The sequence below is a fragment of the Columba livia genome, chromosome 12, assembly GCF_036013475.1.
Source record: "Columba livia isolate bColLiv1 breed racing homer chromosome 12, bColLiv1.pat.W.v2, whole genome shotgun sequence".
NCBI lineage: Eukaryota > Metazoa > Chordata > Aves > Columbiformes > Columbidae > Columba > Columba livia.
Genome location: NC_088613.1, coordinates 18,811,780 through 18,838,605, shown reverse-complemented (window position 1 = coordinate 18,838,605; position 26,826 = coordinate 18,811,780). Strand labels below are relative to the sequence as shown.

Sequence of the window (26,826 nt, the reverse complement as noted above, 5' to 3'; positions counted from 1 at the left end):
AGGGATTGTTTTAAGTAGTACAATTTTTTGGTAAAATTTACCAGCAATCTATTCAGCTAAATATTTTCAATAAGGCTTAATCCTTTCAACAGTTGCCCACCAAAACCAAAAGAAAGCTTTTTTTTCTCTAATAAGGCTGTGTAGCACTGTTGCTTAGATGCTGTATTGTGTATAATTAAAAAATAAGAAAGACGTAACAGTGGAGACAAATCAACTGCAAGTATTTTGGTCCAACACTGAGTCATGAAATACTGGTGCCCATACTCAGAATACTTATTTTATTCCTGGCTTTGGGTATATCATATAACCTATCACTTTTATCACATCTGAAAACTAGAGACACTAAAGCAGAGTTGCTGTGAAGATTGATTGGTTGTTAGCAAAGTGCCTTGAAGAAGAAAAGCATACCTTAGACTACATCACAAGAATATCTAAGCCCTTAATCCTAATTGTGATTAAAAGAACAATCAAGGTATGTCCAATTTTCAGAGGAATTCACTAACCTTTAAACCCCATTACCCAGAGAGAATTGTGGTCTATATGATACAAAAAGATCAAGAAGAGCATAGCAAGCAAGACCTTGTGCAAAAACCTCATGCAACTAAGCAAGACATATAACTCAAAAGTACACTTCTAAAACAAAAACTTCAAACATGCAGTACCTGCAATTGCTTAGAGGTTATGCAACCACTAACATACACATGAGAGAGCATCTAATATGTGCTACCTTCTACTCAAGGAGTAGATTCAAAAATTTACTCATTCTGGATGTTAACATAAAAATTAAAAAGCATACTCATACTTTAGCACCCTTATTTGGTTTGCTGGTGCAGTACAGGCTTACTTCAACCTAGGCTTTTACATCCAGAACATGTGCTGAAATGATGTGTCCGTGCAGATGACTTCCACAGCCAGGCACGCTTCAGTACAGCACGGGATGCTACTACTCGGACACAACATTGTGCAAACCCCACTCTGTAAAGCAGTGCCTGTTCCTTTACTACTAAAAGTTTGCCAGCTGTTTTCACACGCAAAGAGCAGAAATAATTCCTTGTACGTTTTGTAACAAGCACTGTTCTAAGAGGTATCACATTAAATAGAGAGGCTTAATTAAGATACACCCTGAATGTTCCTGGTCTTCTAAGCCACAATAAAATACAGTCGCTCTAAAGCAGAACAGACTTTATATAGACAATAACCTCTCTTACGTGAGAGTAGGCAAGAAGAGTTACAGTTGTGCAACAAAAATGCCAGCCTACCAGAATATAAACCATGCACATGGCAAGAATGGCAAATGGTAAAGGCAGTCGATTACTTTGTTACTTCATGAAACACCACACCAAAGAGTGTCTCAAGGACTCTGTAGTGAGCACCCAATAATCCCATCAAGTTATATTTTGGTCAGCATAAATTACTTACCGCAAGTGGGAGCTCTACACTACAGGACTCAAGAAAGAAACCAAATAAATATCAATAGAGGGTTTGCTGTTCATTTTCATGGCTCTGCTAAAAACAATCTATTTAACCTGGAGTTCACATGCAGACTCTGTAACTCCTGCTGTATTAAGTCGGCTTGTGAGCAGTAAAACACACTCTTACTACTGTCAGCATTGATTTTGTAGCAGATTTTAAGCTATTTAGATTTCAGAATACTAAGACCTCCTTTAGCTCCAGACCATTCTTTCCTGGCATATACAACACTGACGCAGATCATACATGACATATTTTTGCTCCTTCTAGTAAAATAAAAAGTTAACATCAAGAAGTGAAAGAAAAGTCATTGTTAGCAGCAGTTAGAAAAACATTAGTGGAACAGAGAGAAGGGCAAATACAATCACCATGCTCCCAACAAGTCACTTTTCATAATTTTTCAAATGGATTTGTTAACCAAACTTTCAGAGCAGGGAGTTAAAAGTGAAACCACTGAGGAAGGCTTCATGGGCAACCGAGGCTTTTATTTCTACTACTGGTCTCTTATGAAAAAGAAATACATATTAGGGATGAAAAAGACACAGTACAGAACTGAAACGTGTGATATATCCATTTTTCTTTTTCCCCAGAAGAGCTCAGTTCAGCAGGTGGAAATAGTTCAGCTACCATTGCTCGTTTGGGTCTCCAGGCTGTGCCACACTGCCAATTTGGAGATACAATTTGGTATGTGCGTGCATTCCAGACCCTGAAAATAAGACCTAACTAGGGTGTTACATATTAAACCAGACCAATTAAAAAGGATAAATAAAATTTTCAGCAGCTCTGTATTTGTAAAAGCTTCAGTGAAAGCAAGGGCAGTCTCTTTAGCAGTGTGTTCTAGAGTTTTAAAACCATCTGCCTGCCTTCATGACTAGTCAGATTTTCTTCCAACAGAACTGACTTTTCCTCAAGATTTATACAGCTGACTATTAATTTTAGGAGACATGGGTATGCGTGCGAAGCCCAGCTTGAATAAAGGGTCAGTAACACCTCCAAAATACTGCTTAAAACCATCAGCAATATGTAGTTTGCTACCAAAGTCCTTCGCTAGCCATTCCACTGAAATTCCAAATGTGCAGTTCTAACCTTACTGATGCGTTATGAGTGTGGTCATCTGGATGCACGAAAACAAACATCTATTCTATCACCTAAGCTAGAACAGGACACACAATGCTCACCTGCTTTTTTTGCCTCAGAAACAAACCCCCAGATAGGTTTCATAGAATTTTCAAGCTTCAAAGATGGACAGATCTGTTTCTTCTAATCTCCATATAAAAGGAAGAGTAACTTTATGAGCAAGTGTTCCTAATTAAAAGCTATTACAGGTACAAAACACCTTTAATAGAAGTTATTGTTGTACAGGCCAGTTTTAATCTACTAGTAGTCCCTGAAATTGCAGTTGTTATGGCTGTCATTAAAATATTTGATTGCATGTTTGTGATTATATTACTACTACTCAGTTTGGAAATGTTCTTTATAACAGCACATATACCATAGTATACTATCTACAGTGGTTGTACAAACAAAACTTTCATAGTTCCAATGGTTATCACCATGCTTGTTATTATTGCTAGATTTTCATCAACCACTTATTAGAAAACTAGAAAATTTTCTTCCCCAAAGATCTCAAAACACATTTAATTTTACACACATACAACCACACTTCAAGAAATAGTGATGCATCTCCTGTAGAGACTGGTTTAGATAAATTATACACAGCATTTTAACAGGTGGATGGGGGAAAAAAAGGGAAAATTGTAAGCCTGGCATTCAGTTAGAATCAAATCATAGAATCGTTGCGGTTGGAAGAGGCCCTCAGGATCATCGAGTCCAAACATAACCTAACCCAACTCTAGTGTTAAACCATGTCCCTAGGAACCTCATCTAAACGCCAGTTATCTGGCAATCACTCTCTCTGAAATACGCCAAGAGCACTCTTGCTGCCAACACTACACAGATCTTTCCTCTCCTGTCTTTATCACCCACTGCAGAAAATTGTATAAATACAAACCTCCCCATGGATGAGAGGCTTCTGGATGCCTAGCTCACTGCTCAGAACTGCTTTTGTGTTCCCACCACCCTAGAAAGTCAGAGGGCCCATGGTAATATGATAGTTCCACAAGCACTTTACACAGGACAAGTCCTTCCTCTACTAGCAGCAACTCATTGTCACCTCCTCAGTGCAATTATGGACAGGGCAAGGGCATTTCGGGGATTCATTTCTTTTTCCTGAAAGCAATAACCACTGGAAGTATTCCTGGAACTACAGTGGAAGTTACTGCTGTATGCTGCAGATGCAGCAGTTCTCTGGCTCTGCAGCTACCAGCATGCTGGACCTGAGCATGAAGGACACATGCGTGGCTAAGAAATGACTCAACATCAACACTGGAGTTTTGTTAGCCTCAAACTACTAGACTACATATGAAGGTATGGTTCCTTTTTAAAACATCCATGTGGATCTGTTACAGAAAATGGGAGGCATAAGAGTCAGGGTGCAGAAGATCATCTGAATGTTGCCATTTTAGTTATCTTATTCTCACTTTGGTGTTAAAAATCTGCAGTCCTACTCGGCAATCTTATCCTGCTATGTAAATCTTTTTAAACAAAATGCCTTATTCAAAGCTTACTATTGTTAGTTGATATCAAATCAGTGTAGCGATCCGCCATCAGTGTATCTTGATCTAATTATGTTCTGGAAAGAATTGAAATAGATCTAAAGAAAATTCAGATAATGGAACAGGCAAAACAAGAAAGGGAAAGGAGAAGCATAAACAAAAGATAAAAGAAGAACAGAGAATAAAGGATAAAGCTCTGAGATACAAAAAGTAGGATTAGGTGATAGTGAAATTGTGGGGGGTATGCACAGAGGCATCTCATAAAGAGGAAAACCAGAGATTAAAAATGTTACCATCATCTAATGCATTATATGAAATTAAATGCCACTCAATGAGATGTGAAAATGGTGTGCTTACAAGTAGTCAAACAGCATGTCTGATCTGAAATCTATGAGCAACCAATGTTCATGTGTCATGTCAAGGGATCTCAGATATAGTCAATGGAGACAACACTTCACCCTCCTATGGATCTGGCTATGACTGACAGCTCTGCATGACATTTCACAATACCTTGGAATTTAATTGCTGGCATAATTACCACAAATAGGCCAAAGATACTTCCAGTATAAGACACAGATCTTGTTTAATTTGGGGTATGCTCAGTGGAGTTCCATGGTGTTTTTAGTACATATCAGTACTAAAAAATCTGTGGGCTCTCAAAACTTTTATTACAATTACTGTTCTTTCAAGACAAAGAGAACAAGAGCCTGTTCCATTTTTTTAATGTCTATTTTTATAAGGGTACACCAATTACAGAAAGCCTTTATTTTTCCATGTCCTATCCCATGACACAACTTTCCTCAACATTCTCAGGACCCCAAGGATCAAGAAGTCTGTAAATATAGCAAAATGAATTAAAAGATTTCGCTATGCTTCTCAATAAAAAATATTCCATAAAAAATAAAAGAAATTTTAAAAAACACAGAAGAGGAATATTTTTCCTGTGTTTAAGTACACATTTAGAATCCTTTAGTGCTGGAATTAGAAGGGATGTGTGAATACAAGTAGTGTCAAAATACAAAGCATACTGAATGAAAAACCACGCCTTTGTAAAGGGAAACAACTCATTGTAATTTGCACCTCTTTTGCAAGCATATCCCTTGACAAATAGCTCAGTGCAAAGAAATCCTCCAGGATAAAAATATAACTAACTCACTCTACAAATTGTAGCATACAAATCATAATCATAGAGAGGCAATTCTCAAGTCATAAGCAATAGGTTAGTTCTCCCATGTTAATATTAAGATCTTAATAACAACATATAAACCCACCTTCAAAATAACTTTTCTCAGTGGGAACACTTACATTGCCCTATAGAGCACACATGTCAGGCGCTTTCCAGAAAAGCACCAAGGCAGTTCTGATCCACCACCTCGATAACCCAGATGTTCCTCCCTGCTGACTGCACTCACCTAAACTGCCACCATAGAAAACAGCCACCCGGCAGCAGTTTCAGAGGAAAGAATCCAGCCTTGCAGGCAGATAAAAAGCTGTCTTCAGCTGCAAACAGAAAGCAACAATATTGCTGGGCCTAATCAAAGACTTTTTTCACTACTTTTTACAGTCATTTTCTTTGGACTTCTGGCACCATCTTTGTTAGGAAGATTTATTGTCTGCTTTTTAAAATGTGTCATTTTGCAATGGCTGGTAGATGAAGGGATCTCTTTAATTTGTATTGGGAGGGTGTGAACACGTGCATTACAGTTACAGCATGAATTTCTCCTCTGCTGGTAAACCGCTTACAAACATCAATAATTGTGGGAAAATGTTTGCAACAGTTATATTCTAGACATGCAGTTTACAATGGTGCTCTGTATTCTGTTATTGCCTTACAATTATTCAAACTGTTTCCCTTAATTTAAGAAGTAAAATTACATATATATATTTTTTTTAGTATCTGAGAAATTAAGAACCTAACAGATTTACTTGTTGATGGAGAACACATCACAACACTAAACGTTTCAGGCAAGAATCACCTAAACACCAAAAATTACTATTATAGTTACCACTGTCTTGTCTTAAAACCAGTTTATTTACCAAGTGACAAATGCAAGCAACTGTTGCATCATCTTATAGTACTGGAATTGCTGTTGGATATCAGGGAAGGGTAATAGGATAGATAAAAGTTCTGTAAAAGAGAAAGCACCAGAAGTAGCAGAAAGGTGGGGTTGGTCAGCCCTTCATTTGAATGTAAATGTAATTATGAGGCAGGCAGTTAGGCTGACGTCAGACAAGATCTTGGTAAACCATTACCACCAGCACCTGGTAGCACAGTTGATAATAAAGGAGGATGAAGTAGAAGATTCCAAGCAGAGTAGCAATATCAGAGAAAACCAAACACAGTTATTTTTAAGCAGTGGAAGAAAATACAGAAGAACAAGATGTTGTGACAACATTACTAATAATCTGTGACAATCATGTATGTGAGCTCTCTCTTGGAAAAAGAGAACAGCATGTATCCAGGATCTGCAAGAGGGAACAACAACCTGCCAGCACAAAACTTTGTGTCTACGCCACCCTACTCCGATTACATGGGATATCATCATGTGCCGAGTCTGGACACCCATGGCCAGCCCGCGGGAACCTGGGGATCTCACTACGGCCCACAGCGGGAGGACTGGAACGCCTACGGCCCAGGACCTTCCAGCACGGTCGCTGCTGCCCAGCTCAATGGCTCGTCTCCTGGACAGGTCTCCTACAGTTCTGCTGATTACAGCTCCCTCCATCCTGCCGCACCTGGGGGGTTACCGCCTGTAGAAACAATTAATGCCCAGCAAATCTCTCCCAACAGCCAAAGGCACAGCTCTTACGAATGGATGAGGAAAACAGTGCAACTGAACACTACTGGTAAGTATATATTCATCTTGAGCCTGAGAAAGCATCTTCTGCTATCACTGATCTTATAAATAATTAACTTTACTCGAAGCACACAGGTTGGTGCGTCATTTGTGACATTTATTTAACCTTTTGCTATTTAATGCAGTTTTAACTAAATTTGCACTAGTTTCACTTTCATCCCATAAAGGCTTTATATGGTTACTCTACTGGAAAAGCTGTTGTGTTCAGATATGGCTGCATCTCACTCAAGTCCAGGAAACTTTGTTCTAATATTCTGCAAAGCATTTTGGATTAAGAACATGACACTTTTGAGAATGTTATGGAACATTGAACACAGCAACATTTAACAGTTACAGGCAAAAATTTCGTGCCACAAGGTAAATATGAGTATAAAATCAGGTTGATCTTCTTAAATCTTTACAGACTTTTCAATGATTTTAAAGAAAATTATGTCCTCTGATCCAACTCTAGTGATTATGCAAATTTCTCCTGTTGTTCCTGTGCCTTTAATTTTTCTACCTAGATTCATTAGGTGAGAAGAAATATTCCTAGGGAAGTAATCTGACTCAAATGATCAGCATAGGCTATTTTGTTTGCAGACCACGTATCTCATCAATTAAACTTCTTTTCATTTAGTTTCAAATCGGTTTTACAATATTTTTCTCACGTACCAGAATTTTGCAGCTTGTCACAATTACACAATCAAAAAAAAAAAAAAATCACTTGTTGATGCGCCTGTTTTTGTCACAATCTACATGCCAGATGAACTTCTCAATGTATATTCCCAAGGTGTAAATTGGGTGTAGCAAGGTTTGCTAAATCTATTGTTAAGGCTAAAAGTAGTAAGTGCGTGTTAGAGAGCATCAAAGAAAACGCTCTAAAGAAAGAAAAGCGATTACGATTGGAGCAATCAGAAGACAGAACATCAGCACTGCGGCTTGAGACACAATCCTCCTTCAAATGGTTATTACTCTAGAGCAAAATTAGTCTGGTAATTGTTTCTTAGTTACAAAGCAGATAAACACTGTTTTCCCATTGTTACTAAATATAAAATGCTGAGTGAACATTAAGATACCACAATCTCATCCTTCCACTCGGAGCCTCTACAAAGGTCTTCAAAGCCAGACAGATTTATAGTCTGTTTTTTCCCCCTATTTATACTCATGTAAATCAGCAGTAACTTCATTAACATCACTGGAGATTTCCAGGTGTAGAAATGATGCAAGACTTGCGTGTAGACCAAATTCAAACTGACACTACTGAACGTCAATGAGGCAACTGTGCCTCTGTCATGTTGTCACTGAATTCTAAGTGTGTGAGCATTCTTTAAGAATAAAACAGGCTAAAAAAATCTAAACCCTAGTTTTACACTTACTGCACAGACATGCAAGACTCTGAAATGTTTCTCACACTCTTGTTCAACTTCATGAAATATATATGCAATTCAGAAAAGCAGCGATGTGCTTATATTCATCTCTTGTCTGAACTTGCACAGTGCACTTGCACAGAATTTACACACACTCCAAAATACTTTATGAACAATAGTGGACAGGTGAATCAGGGCCTGTCAATAGATACATGTCCTGAGGCTGCACATTCCTTGAGCCAAATCCTTTGAAGTGTTAAAAACAGCTTTGAGACATCAACACAGCTTAAAAAAAAGTGTTTAGGAGAGTATAGCAAAAATGTGGTATTTTGCAAAAGAAGAAAAGTACCGAATAGATTTGGCTTTTCATGGGTGTTTTTAAAATAATGTTAACTGTAAAAACTGGAAAAACTTTATACTGACACAAAAAGTTGGGGAAAAAGAAACTCAAGCAATTAATGACAAGGCATGTAGCAGCTACATATTATCAATGCTTTCTCTAAAAGATAACTCAAGCAAACTTACTTGATGCCATTACAACCTCTCTTTGAAACAGACTTGCTCTCTGTTTTTCCTTACCGCATAATATTAATTCATACTATCAAAATAGCTACTGGCTCCTCTTCTTCAATATTATCACTACTTAGTACAGTTCATTGCTCTAAAATTCCAGAACCACAGCCTTAAACTTTACAAGTATATATATATAAATATGCATATGTCCTTAACCTCACTAGTGGTGTGTACTCATGTCAACATATGTGAGCAGCACAGAATAACAAAAATCAAAACACACGTACTTAAATGAGGGAACCTACTGAAGAATTGTCCTAAAGATAATTGGAATTATGTTTGAGAAGAAGATGTTAATGAGATATTTTTTCCTCCCTCTATTTAGACTCTATCACATACACTGTGTGATGATGAAATATTTCTATTGAACATTTTATACAAAAAATAAAATTGCCGGATAAGTGAAATGAAAATTTACCTGACCAAGTAAATTCTCAGGATGAAACACCATCACAAAGACAGAAGTGCTACATCCTTTCAACTGATAATATTTGATTTGACATTATGTATATCCTCTTATTAAAATACAGTAACTGTATAGTCAGAACCAAGCCTGTTTTTATTTCAAATACACAGATATTACAAACATATCAGACAATGAGAAATTTTCAAAAATAAACATGGAAAGTGGGTTTGGTAAAGACATCTTCCCAGACCGGCTAACAAAATCAGAAAAAGAACATCTCCAGAATCCCTTATAGTCTGATCCTGTTTTCACTAAAAATCTATGACAAAATGCCCTATCAGATTCAGTTCTGTGAGAGCAGAACTTTAGACCAATTCACTTTGAAAATCTCTGTAATCAACAGTGTAAAATGTGTGTTTTATGAGAGTGAGTAAGCCTTAAAGGCATGAAACTTACTGCAAATAAGATATCTAAGCCAGGGACTAGAAAATAGATCTTTTAAAGCTTTATATGAAACTTCATCTGGGAGTGACTCTTCTCAGCACGAGAACAGACTTTAAGAGGACTAAACAAAGTACAATATTATTTTTATATTTTGCATTGTCAGCATCAGCTTTTTTTTTAAACCGTACTCAACATACTTTATGTCTTTGTTTAAACAAGTATTGATGTACGAGTAATTCAGATTACATCACAGCAGAAACATAGCCAGAAAGCAAAATAGAAAAGCAGGAAAAAAGGTGAGGCCTCTGCTCTAATGCTAATTTATTTTGCTTTGTAAACTAGTTGTGACATCTATTTTCCACTGGGCTACATTGTCTGAGGTTTTGAGGCCTATCTGTCATATTGAGGCAACAGACCCTTTCAACACTTCACTTCGCTTTGATATGCAGTCTTGTCTCTTCCTTCTCCCTCTTTCCTTCAGGAGTTATATTGCCGGAAAGGGTGATGATTTTCACAGCAAATAAAGAGGCCTTCTCCCGGCTTTATTGTCTTCAGAAGAAATGCCCTGTGAATTTTATGACCAAGGGGAATGGGGAAAACTATTCCTTTTCTCCACCCCCTCAAATCATGGTTATATTTGCTGATTATAGTGAAGCCGGAATAACCCTGTTGAATTTTAACTTGTTTTCAAAGATTACCTTCTAAGCCTTTAGTTTACAAGGAACCTGAATATCTATACTATTGTTAACATTATAACTATCATTAGAGCAAATATTTCAAAGCCAACAATTTGTACCCTGAAAAATGTAAACTTAGTTTGACAATTGTTTTAGTCCTGCAAATTTAGTCAGGAAAACCTTGTACACTAGAAGTCAAAGTGCCATAGGATTTGGAAAAACACCCTTAATTATGCATATTTCAAAATGTCTTCAGCTATGTCTACCTCCAGCCTTCAGATAAAAATATCACAGTCTATCCTCAGCGTTGATCCAAAATTAGAGAGAACTGAGGAAAAAAATATTCCTTCATCTATTTCTGTCCTTTTTTCCTCTGCTAAGATGAAAGAGTCCGACATTTGTTTAGGGCTTGTAAATTCCAAACCAATTGGCTTGTGTTTCTGAATGTGAAAGGGGTTCTTGATAAGATCTCCTTGTCGCTCCTTTGTGTGGCGTGTGCTTCATCTTAACACCTCAATGGATTTTAGGGAACCACTTTAAAGGAGTCTTTGTCCTACAGTTTGTCCCAGAAAACTCACATCAAAAAAAACCTGGGAAGATCAGAAGAAAAAGGAAAACTATCTAGTTGGCTCTTGAAAGTGCAAAGGAGAACAAATAAGTTGAAAAGTGATCTGTATTATTACATGAAGTATTGATTTTAAAAAGTCCATGAAATGATAGGTATCTTCTAAACATCAAGTAATGCTTCCTTAACAGTATTCATCCAATATATTTAAGAGTACTTCTTTTATACATTTGAGAGAGGATAATACCTAAATGCTTTTACACGTATTTTATTGCCTTATCTTACAAATTGCCAAGTGTGTTCAACTTGAAAGGAAAGCTCAGCACACAGAGTACCCCCAGTAATAGCTCTACAGGCACTGAGCATCTTGCGAGACTGGGCCTTTTTGAAAAAACAAATTCAAGTTATAATTGAACTTAAAAGCATGTCCTATAGCCGCACAAGAAACCAAAAGGCATTCCTAGTTCGATATTTCTTTGTGTTAGAGAGGTGATCTTTAAAAACCCAAATAAAGAATTAGGACACGGTACAACTAAAATTGTGACTGAACTTCAGTCTTGAAACCCTGTGTATGTATGCCCACATATACATGGAAGTCACTTCAATGAGTGCTGAAATGAAACCTCTTTGAGTTCTAATATAGCCAGCTCAAATTATGTACTGCTATGGATTATTTAAGATGCTTCAGGGTGTTTTTCACATAGAGCGTCACATTTAAATGTGTGTTTACAGAGAGAGTAAGATAAAGAGGGAAAAACAGTTATGATAACCAACACTCACTCTGCACCTCATATTCCTCTGCTGTAACACACAAAACAATCCCATGCAAGTACTCTGTAGTTTAATGAACGTCTGTAAAACGTTTGAGATGTTTGAAAGATGCTGTAGAAAATAAAATTTAACATACTAATAACACTTCTTTCTTAAACAGGTAAAACAAGAACAAAAGAAAAGTACCGAGTTGTTTACACAGATCATCAGAGACTAGAATTAGAGAAGGAATTTCACTGCAACAGATATATTACAATACGGAGAAAGTCAGAACTTGCAGCAAACCTGGGACTATCTGAAAGACAGGTACACAGAGACTATCCATCATTCGTATGCACCCATTCACCAGACACTGTTACTGCCCGAGGACATGAGCAGCATTCACGTTCTGTATCCAAAAGTAGTGCGAAGGCAACCATGAAAAAGTTTGTGAGTATATTTGACACACAGAGAATACACTATGCAAATACAAACTAATAAATAGGCTACTTTTATAGAATCCTGCAGTTATGAGTAACTAAACAATAGGAATTCATTTGTACCAGAAGAAGTACTTACTCTTTCGTGCCTAACAGCTTGCTAGACAGCTGGAATTTAAACAGTTCAGCTTCACATTATCTCAGCTATGTTCTCAGTGGTCATGACATTGACCATTTTATTTCTTCTTGCAGCCACACAAAATGGTGGCCAAAAAAGTCCAGAGCACTGGATACATTTCAGCTCTAAGCCAGGAAAATAAAAACTCAGCATTCAAAGAACAATCGAGTGTGATATCTATTAGTGATATCGAGTGTGTATTTATTACAAATTTTTTGCCACTGTTTCCACAGGCCATATTCTTCCTCAGTCAGTTAGATTTCGGCACATTATAAGGAGTTTTTCCAGCCTCTGATTTTCAAGTCAGGATTTATTTTTGCTATTATATTCACAGGTACTTCACCTATCATAGTAGCTCACATCCACTTTATAAAGGTGCCAAATTTTTATGCCTGTTATACACATATATATAGCCAAGATTATCCATTCAGGAAATTTTCAAGTGCATCTATTGTTTCTTTGGAAAGCAGCTCTGCATTCATTCATATCAAGTACATATTGAAGCCCTGTCCTAAGTAGCCTCCCAAGCAGGGTCCCAGGTATCTTGGCTTTGTTCAAAGACTAGAGGAATTCAGGATAACAATCTCCTAAAAATCCCTGTGTTGGAGAGCACACTCAGAAAGCACAGCTCTGCAGTCTGCAAATGCAGTAACTATTGAATCAAACACACCTTATACAACAGAATTTCAATGGTTCTGCTCCAGTTGAAGGATAAGAAGCTGAAGGGAAGAAGCCAGAGAGTCGTGGTCAATGGGGCGGAGTCTAGTTGGAGACCTGGATCTAGTGCAGTGCCTCAGGGGTCAGTACTGGAGCCTATATTATTCAATATATTCATCAATGATTTGGACGAGGGAATAGAGTGTACTATCAGCAAGTTTGCTGATGACACGAAGCTGAGAGGAGTGGCTGAAGTGCTGCCATCCAGAGACCTGGACAGGCTGGAGAGTTGGGCAGGGAAAAACCTTAATGAAATATAACAAGGGCAAGTGTAGAGTCTGTCATCTGGGTAGGAACAACTCCAGGTTCCAGTATAAGCTGGGGAATGACCTATTAGAGAGCAGTGTAGGGGAAAGGGACCTGAGGGTGCTGGTGGACAGCAGGATGACCACGAGCCAGCACTGGGCCCTTGTGGCCAAGAAGGCCAATGGTACCTGGGGTGTATTAGAAGGGGGGTGGTCAGTAGGTCAAGAGAGGTTCTCCTGCCCCTCTACTCTGCCCTGGTGAGACCCCATCTGGAATATTGTGTCCAGTTCTGGGCCCCTCAGTTCCAGAAGGACAGGGAACTGCTGGAGAGAGTCCAGTGCAGAGCAACAAAGATGATTAAGGGAGTGGAGCATCTCCCGTGTGAGGAAAGGCTGAGGGAGCTGGGGCTTTTTAGCTTGAAGGAGACTGAGGGGTGACCTCGTTAATGTTTACAGATATATAAAGGGTGAGTGTCAGGAGGATGGAGCCAGGCTCTTCTCGGTGACAACCGGTGATAGGACAAGGGGCAATGGGTACATACTGGAACACAGGAGGTTCCACTTAAATATGAGAAGAAACTTCTTCATGGTGAGGGGTTTTTGTTGGTTTTGTTTGTTTTTTTAACATATCTATATTTTCATTGCTACTATTATTGTAAAAAGTTGAGCACTACTTCGAATTAATCCGATATAATTTATAACATCACAGGTGAAAATCTGGTTCCAGAACCGCCGAGCCAAAGAAAGAAAACTGATCAAGAAGAAAATATCTCAGTTTGATGGCAGTGGGGGCTCAGTTCAGAGTGACTCTGGTTCACTCAGTCCAAATGAAATATCTAGTTCTCTGTTCCCACCACCACACGGAATAAATGGATTACGGCCTGATGACATTCATCAAGTTATAGTTTCAGAATGAACAGAGGGGGGGGAAAAAAAGAGGAAAAAAAGTAAAAGCAAGAATGGATTTCTCCATCACAGACGCCCCCTTGAAAACTCATCTTTGCAAAGGACCATTTCCATTTAACTGTCTTCAGAGTGCTGGTTTCTAAGTACAGGACCTGGGACTATTATGAAAATATTTTAATTATTGGAGACATCTCAGGGAACTTGCACTGCTAAGATTCATCACTCAGAATCTTTGAGTAGGAGGTAATTTGCTTCAGACACTGACACAAAGAATGATACAACTGAGGATTCAAGTAAATGTAGTTCTAGTCTGATCATATATATACACACAAAAAATGTCAGTGAACTGATTACAAAATAGAGTACTATTGCATAAAATATAAGATGTTGGGTGTCTTCAGTTTGTTACATTTTATATAATTAAGAGTAAACCATAGATGTTAATATTCACACTTAAGCCTACTGAAAAGAATGCTACTTTATGAAAACAAGAAAAACATTTAAACCACTTTTAAACCCTCAAGAAACAACTATGTTGCTCTACCAACACATTGCATTTAATTAAATTTAATTAAAAACAAATCTCCTTTCCTAATGTAATTGCATTCAAGAATGCCAGTTTCCTAAACAATAGTTACCCGTCAAGATTTGTTGAACAGTAAGAAATGCAGCGATTTGTCATGAACGTTAGTAAATGCTTTGAGTTACAAGGGGCCTTCAAGATCATCTAGAATGACAAACATGTTCGCAAGATGTAAATATTACTCCAGTCTTCAATGAATGCACACATTACTGCTCAAAAATACGAGCACAAATATAACAGAAACAGAACTGTAACCACCAGCAAACCACCAAAAGATAAGGATTATCATTTGTTTAATGTCTCTAAACCTTCAAGTCAAATAGTAGCAGGCTCGGGTCACTGATCTTACACATGACACTTATTTCAGGCTAAAGGTAAGAAATATCCAAAAGTAGCTGACACTGTATTTTGAAGCTGTTATCAGGCAGCTTAGCATTCACAAAGTCACAGCAAGCACGCAACAAAGAAAGCGTTCACTCCATACACACTCCTGAAAAAGCACAAATTAAGGATAAACATGCTCACAGTGTGGTCAGCTTTTACTATCAGTCCACGATAGCAGGTGAGAAGGCAGCAATGGTATCAAGAAGATGACTGATGAAGCTGGAAAAGTAGAAAGAAAATCCAAAGCACTAAAACAACAACAAAAAACCCAATTCCAAACCTTTCAGTAGTACTACCTGTAGGAATTTCATAATATGAGCTTTTTGATAGCATAGAAGTGATCTACTGGGATAAAAACCCCACAAAACAGTTATTGAAAAGGTCATCAGGAGTAAAGATAATAAAAAGGGAAAACTGAAGAAAACAAACAGAAAACACAGTTACCTGGAACATGAAAAGTAATGCATCACTCCCTATTTCAACAATGTCTAACTCTTGGTCTCAGAAACAGAAGATCAAATTCTACTTTTCTTAAGGTTACTGAACATTGACAATGCACGGAGCGACATGGGCAGGACATGTCAAAGCACTCACTGCCTGGACCCAATAAATAGATCACTTAAATTTGAAGATGTGACTCACTGTTTCCCAATTATTTAAAAATAACTGTTAGAGGAACTCCATGAAATTAAGTCTATTAGGAGTTATGATAACAAGACTCTCCAAAAACAATGCCTCAAGCTAAACTAGGGGAGAAAATCTGTAACAAAAATAAGATCTTACTAATTCTAAGCATTTTGTGGGTGGTTCTCCAATATGTTGCAAATAATCTCTTATGCATATGGCTAAAATAAACGCGCATATCTTAATGCGGAGAAACTACAAACAGAAAATACTATGTATATAAATATTTATAAAACTCAGCCCTATGAGAAATTAGGACTATATCTGCACGGCTTTAATTCAGGATCTTCTAAAACTGCTCACTGATATTGCGTGGACATTTCAGAAGACAGAGGAGCATGTTACAGAACATGCACACAAACAGATCTACTTCTGTTTATAGTAATAGAAGTATACATGCTAGCAGACACATACACACTGCTCTGCTCCAGTTTTCATTCAAAGAAATTCATACATTTGCTCTACAACAGATTTGGGAGCGGAGGTTTTCCCACTTCCGGCAGCCCTTCTACCTGTGTTGTCCTTTTCTACATGAAGGATGTAGAAGACAAAATAATTTCCCAAGTAACTCATGAAGAAAGAAGCTGTAATACTTTAGACATACAAGAAAAAAGGGAAGAGGACGTTTACCTTGCTACCCAATCTCAAGCCATCAAAAGGCCGACCTCTACAGAAGAGCAGGCAATGGCTTTGGTGAAGGTATCAGTGACAGACAAATAGAGTGAGAGAAAAATTTTTTCCTAGTTTCCAGATTTTATTACTGTGATCAGTTTTCAAATCAACATGGAAGAATGGCAAATAAAGAGCCACAAACACGCAACACGCCATTCATTATACTTGTATACCAGAAACTCCTGGTTTAACTTAAAATTTCTTTTTCTTTCTAATCTATGTTAAAATTGAAATAAAAACCTTAGTTACTTGCCCAGTTCCCATTCAACATATGCAAAATTATCATCTTGCCATTTCTAAACAAGCTCCAGTTTACCTTTTTGAACCGCCTGGCAGTCAGGAAACACCAAGCTGTTCTGACCAGCTGGGCAGAAGAGCGGCTGGAGACACTGACTGCACTTCAGAACAACCACTGTTCATAAAGGCAATGTTTTAAATGCAACTAGTGCAGATGTCAAATGGGAGTTTGCATGAGATAAAAAGCACCTCCTGTGAGAGGCTTAAAATCAGTATTGTCAATAAAAAGTGTTTTCCTTTTTCATTATCTTCACTCTGAATTTTTTTCCACCAGATCTACTTTAAATGTACTCAAAGCATATATGTTTGGGAGAGACATTCTCTTTCATGCACTAGAAAATTCTCTCTAAGCCTAAAAACTGCTAAGTCAAATTAGAAGTTATTCTCCCTGTCTTGTACTGTGCATAAGTATCCTCCATCTAGATTATAATGTCCCTTTAAATCTGAGTGTACTGAAAATATCATGGCAAATCAAAACACAGTTCAGAACTACATGCTGGCACATTTTAATGGCCCATGAAAGACTACATGACAGTCCATCCTATACACCCTGTTCTGCCAAGATCAGCACGGGAACACAAGGATCAGGATATGCAGTTGGGTGGAGGCAACACAGCAATTATGAAGTCCCTACACTGCTATTATTAAAATATTTTCTAGGCAGCTTTGTTTGACTCTTCAAGATTGCTCATACAAAGCAAAAGCTTCAGAAGATGTGATCCAGCCCTTGTATCTAATTTTTGTATTTATACGGGTGAGAAGAAACACTAAAGGCTATAAATAACGCTTTCCAATATTTATCTATCTTCCTTTGAAGGCTTCCCCAGGGACTTTAATTAAACTCTCCCTTAGCACCAGTAGGCAATTAAAATAATAATAAACCAAACATGATTCTTCTCACCCAGTGGGTATTTTCCCCAAGCACCCTCAGTTCCCTGTCTTTTTCACTTTATGTAAATAGAAAACCATCACACTGTTTAAATTCAGTTGTTTGATTGGTATTTTGAGTTTGCAAAGTAGTGAGCCACTTTAACACCATGCTGATATCAAAAGAAAAATCCTGCATCACACAACTGTCTAATTCCAGCAGCCAGCAAATCCCTTCTGACATTTAATTGATTCATCTTTATTCTTATGAGAATACTGTAGAGGTGCCAAAGCTTTGAGAATAACTGCCTTTCTCAGAGACATTATCTATAAATACTTAATCAAGAAGAAACACTTAACCACAAAGTGTTCATGCTGAGACTCAATGTAGCAGCACAGTGATTTGGCTTCATTAATTTCTAAATATTGATCTGTAGGAGAAAAGAAAGAAAATTACGGATTTATCTGTACTTACAGTAATGACAGAATCCCAGAATGTCAGGGGTTGAAGGGACCTGGAAAGCTCATCCAGTGCAATCCCCCCATGGAGCAGGAACACCCAGATGAGGTTACACAGGAAGGTGTCCAGGCGGGTTGCAATGTCTGCAGAGAAGGAGACTCCACAACCTCCCTGGGCAGCCTGGTCCAGCGTTCTGGCACCCTTACTGAGAAGAAGTTTCTTCTCATATTTAAGTGGAACCTTTTGTGTTCCAGTTTGTACCCATTGCCCCTTGTCTTATCATTGGTTGTCACCAAGAAGAGCCTGGCTCCATCCTCCTGACACCCTTTATATATCTGTAAACATTAATGAGGTCACCCCTCAGTCTCCTCTTCTCTAAGCTCCAGAGCCCCAGCTCCCTCAGCCTTTCCTCACACGGGAGATGCTCCACTCCCTTCAGCATCTCCGTGGCTGCGCTGGACACTCTCCAGCAGTTCCCTGTCCTGCTGGAACTGAGGGGCCCACAACGGGACACAATATTCCAGGTGTGGTCTCACCAGGGCAGAGTAGAGGGGAAGGAGAAGCTCTCTCGACCTACTGACCACCCCCCTTCTAATACACCCCAGGTACCATTGGCCTTCCGGGCCACAAGAGCCCAGTGCTGGCTCATGGTCATCCTGCTGTCCACCAGGAGCCCCAGGTCCCTTTCCCTTATGCTGCTCTCTAATAGGTCATTCCCCAACTTATACTGGAACCTGGGGCTGCTCCTACCCAGACACAATACTCTACACTTGCCCTTGTTATATTTCATTAAGGTTTTTCCCTGCCCAGCTCTCCAGCCTGTCCAGGTCTCTGGATGGCAGCACAGCCTTCTGGCATGTCAGCCACTCCTCCCAGCTTCGTGTCATCAGCAAACTTGCTGATAGTACACTCTATTCCCTGACAGATAGTTCAGACTAGAAATTGGAAAGGACCCTATTACAAGATATTTCTAAAGCCACAATTTACAGAGAAGAGACCATAACATAAAGCCCTAATTGGCTGGTTGTAGTAATAATACAGGTCAAACAAAAACCTGGATCAGAAATTTGACAACCTCTTGAAACTAAGGTTACTTTTGAAAATCGATCTACCTCTACATTAGGCATTTTCAGTATAAACAGCACAGAGCTGCATAACCCTGCACAAAGCCAAAAACCTTTCAGACATTACAAAATATTTGCATGACAAAAGTAATTTCATTAAACCCCTCACATCACTCTTGACTTGCCTTACTTCAACAAAGGAACATATCCAAATTTACCTAACGAGTTACATATTTCTATCTCTAAATAAAAGAAAGTGAACATGCAATGAGATGATGAATGCACCTGGAAAGGGAAAAAAAAAATATCTGCTAAATGCAACAACCAAACCAACAGAAATTACCACGGTCTTTTTCTCATAATAAATTCCGCAGCATTAAACAGGATCACCTATACATTGCTTACAGTTCCCAGTCAAAAGTGATGCTTTTATTTCCCAAAGACAAGAGCTAGTAGGCAATGCTAACATTTTGGGAGTTATTTTAAAAAGCCTCAGGTACTTATCCAATCTTAAAATATGTAGTCAGGTTTATTTTTAAAACATTATTTGCATTGAAGGAACAATTTATATTATTTCATGGATGCACTAAACACTAATGATCCTACTGAAATTATCCGCAGGATATAGTATCATGCCAGTTTGGGTAAAGGTTTCATAACTTGAGAATGAATAACACTATCACAGGTGAATGGCCCAACAGAAGGCTGAATGCTAGATGGCCAAGTTGTAATCATGGGTCCCAAACCCATTATTAGCTGCTGCTTCTCATCTGCAATTAAGGTTAAAAATGTTTCAAATGCCTATCAACTTGACACTTCGACCCATTAACTGAAACTGCCTAGATCCTGATATTCTTCCTATCAGCCCAGATATCAAAAGTAGAACAAGATAAAAAAAGAGATAAAATACAAAACATTCAAATTAGTGAAGACTTAGAACACTGCCTATGGAGTAAAGATGATGGGACACACAACAGCAGGCCAGTAAAAATCTCAACATTTCCCACAGTTCTTTTCTACAAGTTGCAAGATTCCTCTCTGAAACGACTTATCAATACCAGTCTTCATGTAGCCAGTGCAACTTTCTCTGAATGAGGCATAGTTCTGCCTCAAGACACCAGCAAGAATACGTATAATTTTAGCAGCATGCATTTGGCATTCTGCGACCTGATAGTTGTAGCTCTGAAAGCCAAACACCACAGCATCTAACAAGGCTGGCTACAGTAACCAGAGCAGCAGCAAACACATCTTCACCATCTGACTGCACAGCTGAACTAAAAGGCAACAAGAACACAGTGAGAAAGAAGAGGGAGAAAAAAAAAAAAAAAAAAAAAAATATCAGACACATACCTCACAAGAGAGTCTTGAATTTTCAGTGTTTGACACAACTCCAACCTGAGTGATACAGCTGTGCAGGTCTCCCAAATTTCATTATGCATCAGGTGTTCGTAAAGGGAACAGTCTGGCTTCTTAAGATTTCTCCCCACTAAACCCTTATCTGTTTTTCTTGGAATAACTTCAAGCAGATTTATTTGTCAACTTGGGAAATGAGTTTGCATTAGTGGCAAAAGAATACTTCAGCAGTATTTTGGAATTCCAAAATGGCTAAAAACCACTTTCACTGAAATCTGGGCAGAGATTTCCAGTACTGCAGAGCTGGTCCATCAACATATTACTTTATTAGTTCAAAAGCACAGGTCTCCCAATTGTACTAGTGAAAGTCATGAAATCATATCCGTCCTGCAACAAGGCTCAGAACCAACACATAAGAAGAAATTCAACCTCTGATACGAGCTATCATGTTGTTTAGAAGTTGTTTAAAAATGCTACTGGAAAAAAATGTTATGAGGTTTTCAATTATAAAGATCATAAAAACATACTTGCAGTCACTTTCTATGGCACAAAATGCAGTATGTAACTACAACCATTCCAAGCTCAGTTATTGGTAAACTTATTTCCATGTTAAATAACGTCAGCTGTTAAGCTTGTATCACTATGTTCAGGAATAAACTTGGCCTAGGTCTGAAGTGAAAGGGCAAAATTGTGGATGGAGTAAGGCTTATACACTGCACACTGGCAGAATTAGAAGCAGATGGGTATGAAAAAGGACGTTTTCAAAGCTGAGTATGCCAGAAAAAAATGGAACAGAAGAAAACAATAAAGAAATTAGGCTTTAAGTACCTAGATAGAAGTGTTCTGGACAGAGATATACACAACTGCCACGGGCCAGGCATTTGGTAACAGTTCTCTGTACTGATGGAAAGAGTAAGCATATCATATGTATATATATACATAGGGCAGCTTGAAGGCTCTAAGGGGCAGAAGGCTGCCCAGCAGTGGGACCCTAATATTCTGTATTCAGCTTGGATTTTAATGGCCCTCAGCCTCCCACAAAACAAAACAGACTCTGGCTTTTTGGCATAAACTCATATGCAATCACTGACCTCAGTCTTCCTGACAGCTAGTTCATCATTCACATCCAACACAAAACACACCTTTACGTTCAGTCATGTGTAAAAATCCTGCCCAGTTTGTCACACCACAGAAAGATGGCTGGAGAACAGCTCCACTGCTGGTTTTCTACACAATACACTTGCAGACCATTTTAAAGCTTTGTCTTCATGCAGCTGTGTATGCATTCAGCTACAGTCACTGCCTACTACCATGGCAAATTTTTCAAATGTGATGCAAGTTCTGTATTCAGCTAGGACCATTTACCGCATCTTCCTCTCTTGGAAGAAGTGCGGAAATCAATCTCAAAGGCAATATAAATCACCAGCAGCCTAGCACATGCAGGGAAGCCAAGAAAACAGAAAGCTTAGTTGAAACAGGCTTGAAACAGCCTGAAAGAAGGCGGCTGTCTGCCAAAACACTATGAAGCATAAACACAGATGTTCTGACATTACCAGAGCTTAACTTGCTCTTGTGTCAAGTTAATCCTGATTACAGCAGAGGTAAATTCTCCAAAGCTGTTCATGTGTCACACAGGCAGAAACAGTTCTTACAAAAATTACTCTTTTTACACCATACAATTATTTTACATCAATGGAAATTATTTGTATCAAGAGATACCTCATTACTAACCACCACATCCCACAAGTTGAAAACCAACCCCAACGCTTCCCTCACCACCGAAAAACTCTCAAGAGCTTGTATTCTGAACACACTCTCAAAAAGGAATCAGTAATATCAGTTTGTATAAATTGACTCAGGAAGAGAGTGCCTTACAGGTGAGGTCAAATACTGTTTGTTCTGTTCACTCTTTTGCAAAAAGAGAATACTTCTGCTGTACCAAAACTGAGGGATTTGCATCTCCAGTGAGGACCTAAAGTGCCAAGTCCTCTCCAATTCTTGAGCTGATGTTGATCAAGAAACATGATGGTTCAACCACCAGCCTTAAAATACATTCTCCAAACTCCAAGAGTATATTCCTACACTAATAACCTCTTTCTTTGCTGAAACACAGAAGTATCTGAAATGAGTGAATTATGACAGTAAACATGACATCTCTTGTTGCATCTTCTTGCTTCTAAATAATGATTATGTTGTGTAGACTGATATGGAATAAAGAAGGAAAAAGTATATTGGAATAAGATTCAGTATCCCTCAGGCCCACATTAGCATTCACTTTCCATGTTCTTTCAGTAGTTCTTTTATTTAATACTGTGCTTTAACTCCTATCTTTCCTGCACTCTCTTTTAGTGTTTCATGCTCTATATAAGAACACCTTTTACTCCAAGAAAGAAAGTGATTTGAATGGATAAACATTGCCAGACACCATCATCTTCCTCCACAAATCATTCAGTATTTTTGATATAATAATCTAATAAACAGCATCCTTAAAAATATTGAAAACAATGCAGTGAAATACTTCTTCCTGTGACACCATAAAGTTTGATAAATCATACTGAAAAAATTCCCTATAGTATTTACACCTGAAACTCAATATTAAGTAGGCATTCTTCAGATACAGATATGGGTTACTAAAGGTGTTTTTCTAAAATGGTCTGTTTTTCCTCCAGATAGTCATCACTCCTGCTACGAGAGAACCCAGGAAAAAAAAAAATAAAACTTCAGCTGAGATTTTACTTCAGCCTATTAATTAAAAAGCTAAAGACATTAAATATTAAACTGGTATAGCAAAGTATCTTTTCCAATTAAAGAGACTTCCTTTCTTGGTTTGCTAATATCTCAGACACTCATTATAAAGAGATCACATCAAAACTCTACACTTCCTTATTTTATGCTTCCATTCAGCAAATTATTTTACCGTTTGAGAACCTAACAAAATTCATGCCTTAATTCCACCAAACGCTCACTTCTGTCACAATGTCCATTTAAATGTCTGCAACATTAACTTATTTATTAAATTAGAACACATTAAAATGTAGGCTTTTCAATTAAACACACATGATACTGCTGCTGCATCTCTCACTGTTCACTGCACCTTTCCACACCACCTGCATCTCATCATTGCCATAGCTAAAGTCGTAAACCCTTGCAGACAAGTATTCTGTTTCTTTATTTCACTTCTTAGCACACATGCTGCTTGTCTCCTTTTGTTTCGCCCTTCTAAAAATAAAATGAAATTTCATCCTCCTAAAAATAAAATAAATTTTTCAATTGTTTTTATTTGAACAAAACTGAACACATACAAGGAACAGGAAGTGGGCTTGGCTTTATAGCATCCAAGGGGTGGTCTTAAGTGCTCTGAAAAAATCCAGCACAAATCTTCTTAGAGGGCTTGATCTACATCCCAAGTCAGTGCACAAGTGCTCATCCCAGTGAAAGCTGGATCATGCCAGTGGGGCGCACTGTCGTGACCACATGAAATCCCAGGCTACAACCCTCACAAGTTTCCTCTTTCACTCTCATTAATTCACAGAGCAGGGTTAACTCCTTCACCCTCCCTAGCTCTGAGCAGCATGGAGCCGGTTTTGCCAAAAGACAGTAAAACATCAGTGGAAAACTGTCACTGTCTTACTCCAGATAATTTATAATTGTATTCAACAGCACTTATGGCTGTTGGACTTCCTTAGAAAACTTTCCTTTTTATGAGGACTATCACTATCTTTTATGTCCTTTAACTGGTCATTAAGCTATGCAAAACAGCTTAGTTTCAGCAGTGAGACATTTTTATGAAAAACTATTCTGAAATCCAAATACTTTACATCAACAGAATCACCACCAGTGTCGTTTTAGTTACAGAGATGCTGTTACAAGCGGTCAAGAAAATTTTGCTATTTCTTTCAATGCTAGTAACTCTTTGGTACTGATGTATTCACAGTTACATTAATAGGAGTATTGCAAAGCTACAGTTCAGATAAAATAGTGATGATAATCAAGAAGTACAGACACTGATAGCTAAATGAAGAAAAATATGCCCAATATATTCACAAACATGCCTTAATCTAATTATTTAAGACAACACATTTCACATCTATCTAGTTAAGAGTTAGAAACCTTACCTGTGGCTCTCTATTCAAAATAATTGAATATGGGAGCACCTGTAAGAATTCCTGTCAGCTTAAAACAGTCTAAGAAACAGAAATACACCAGCAAGGTTTATAAGAATCAGTGGTCACACAAAGCTTTGAGAAAACAAGAAGTGTTGTAGCACTGTGAAGAAGATAAAGCAACTATGTATTCACTATTGTACTTAGTATTTTGCAGGGACAATGCCGGAAAATGCTTCAACAATAAACTTAAAACATGTTCCATGGATGGCTCTGAAATAGTCCTAGAATTGTTTGACTTCTGCTCAACAACAGCACAGCCTTGAACGCAAAAGCTGGTGCTCACCTTTTTAACACAGGAAATGCTGGCCAAAAGGACAGGAGGTTACATCCCCTCTAGTTTTATTTTAAATACAATTACTTTTCTCATGGATAGTTCACCAAAACTGCCAAGAACTAATACAATCTCAATTAAATATTAAAGCCTGCAATGTAAATGCACGGCATCAGATGTATCATTTCTTAAGGTGTTTTCAGTTATAAGTTGTATATTTTTGACTTTCACATCAGCGAAAGCAGAAATCCTGAATTTAACTGAAAGTAAAATAAAGGCCAGTACCTTATTATTAACCCCATATACAACTTCATTTCAGTGGCTTCAAGACTTTCTTTCTATGGGTTATGAATGGCAATCACATATATACAACTGAAGATGAGTGGAAAAAATATTAGATCTTCAATAATAGAATTACTTCAATTTTTCTTATATGTTTCTAAATAGGACATCTTTTTAATGTCTGGTCAATGACAGTGAGATACACTCTGTCCTAGACTTTCTCTGCAATTTATCCACAGTATTCATCACTGGACAAGAGAAAATATTTTGACAAAAATGGCAGAACATAGAACATATGTTTTAATTTCATTTTGTAACAACACTTTGTCTCTTACTTATGATTTTTTTCTCAAGTTATTAGAGTGTGATTTACCTGCAACTCCACATAACATGGAGACTGAGCTGAAGTAAGAGTATGCAGCAGTGATAAAATTGTAGATCTCATAATTTTGCTTTCCTAAGCAGCAAAAGATTTCCCAATTGAGTCATCTGCATTTTGCTGCAGTCTAGAAAGCCCTGAAAAACAGCAAAGACAATTTACAATGAAAGTCTTTTTCTAAAAACAGCAGACAGGAGATGCAAACCCTCCTCTTCTAGGACCAGGCGAGCTCCCTTCCTTACAGTAGCTGTGGGTCAGGAGTTCATATTTGGCCAGATACCAGACCCAACACAGAGCTACACTAACAGTAAAAATTAATTAATTAATTAAAAACCACACACAAAAAAACCCACAAACCTTCATAGAATTTTACTTCTGATCCCTATATCGCAATTATGAACACTAATATTTTTTCTGGCTTACTTTCCATTTGCAATAGGTCACTAGTAAGGTGCTTAAAGTTACTTAAATGATAACTTATACCTGTGTGCAAGGGGAAGGAGCATTCCTGTTCTTACTATTCTGGGAGACTTTTCTTCCCCAATGTTTGTATCCCTGTGCTGATATTGTTCCCTCTGACCACCCATTACTTCGCACAGAATTCAATTTCCGAACCAAACAACGAACCCCAGAAAACCATCTCAAAGCTTCGGGAAAATTCGACAGCCACAGGCCTCGTCATAAACATCACACCCCCCATCCCTCACTTTCCCCTCAGTCACCCTGAGTGGCGCGTTTAAAACCCGAGGAAGTAAGCGACGGGAAATGGAAGGGGAAGAACAGAAAGCCTATACCCGCCTGCTTTTATTAAAAACGCCACAAAAATACACCTGGAAACGGGGTGCCAGCGGGACGACCCCCGCCCGCCGCGCAGCCGCCTCCTCCCCTCAGCAGCGCCCTCGCGGCGGCTCGTGACCCACCCCGCGGCGGGAAGGAGCGCGCGCACGTGCAGCGCGGTAGAGCCGCCTGTCAGCGGCACCGGCCGCCCATCCTTCCCCGCAGGCACCGCCTACCCGAGACACCGCGGGGGTTGCCCACGGCCCCTCGCAGGTGCACCCTCCGCAGGAGGGCGGGGAAGAACCCAACTCTCCCCATCCGTCCCGCAAGCGGAGAGAATGTTCCCTCCCCTGGCGGGGTGCGCGCCCCTCAACACTCTCACTGCCCCGCACTGCGC

The 26,826-nt window shown here is 38.5% G+C and overlaps 1 protein-coding gene and 1 long non-coding RNA gene across 4 annotated transcripts in view; one reads left to right on the top strand and one right to left on the bottom strand.

The window, feature by feature from the left end:
* The window catches only part of LOC135580728 (uncharacterized), a 171,410-nt gene extending 144,607 nt beyond the window's left edge, over positions 1-26,803 (bottom strand). The window contains exons 1-2 of one of the 3 annotated variants that reach the window (XR_010475740.1): positions 26,666-26,803; positions 25,647-25,789 (exon numbers count right to left, since the gene is read on the bottom strand). This is a non-coding gene — a long non-coding RNA (uncharacterized LOC135580728). Of the gene's footprint in view, positions 1-25,646; positions 25,790-26,482; positions 26,618-26,665 lie in introns of those variants that run through there. The other 2 variants (XR_010475741.1, XR_010475742.1) reach the window with 2 other exon arrangements.
* LOC102087719 (homeobox protein CDX-4) lies at positions 5,582-14,917 on the top strand. Its single transcript, XM_005512833.3, has 3 exons — positions 5,582-6,932; positions 11,886-12,031; positions 13,994-14,917. Exons 1-3 carry the CDS (start codon positions 6,503-6,505, stop codon positions 14,198-14,200), a joined length of 783 nt encoding a protein of 260 aa, XP_005512890.2. The 5' UTR covers positions 5,582-6,502; the 3' UTR covers positions 14,201-14,917.
* Positions 26,804-26,826: the final 23 nt, after the last annotated feature.

Bases quoted from the DNA above. Each gene is read 5' to 3' on its own strand.
- LOC102087719 (XM_005512833.3), top strand. From the start codon at position 6,503: ATGTATGTGAGCTCTCTCTTGGAAAAAGAGAACAGCATGTATCCAGGA. The intron at 6,933-11,885 runs GTAAGTATATAT...TTTCTTAAACAG, and splicing joins AGTGCAACTGAACACTACTG to GTAAAACAAGAACAAAAGAA. The intron at 12,032-13,993 runs GTACACAGAGAC...ATAACATCACAG, and splicing joins TGGGACTATCTGAAAGACAG to GTGAAAATCTGGTTCCAGAA.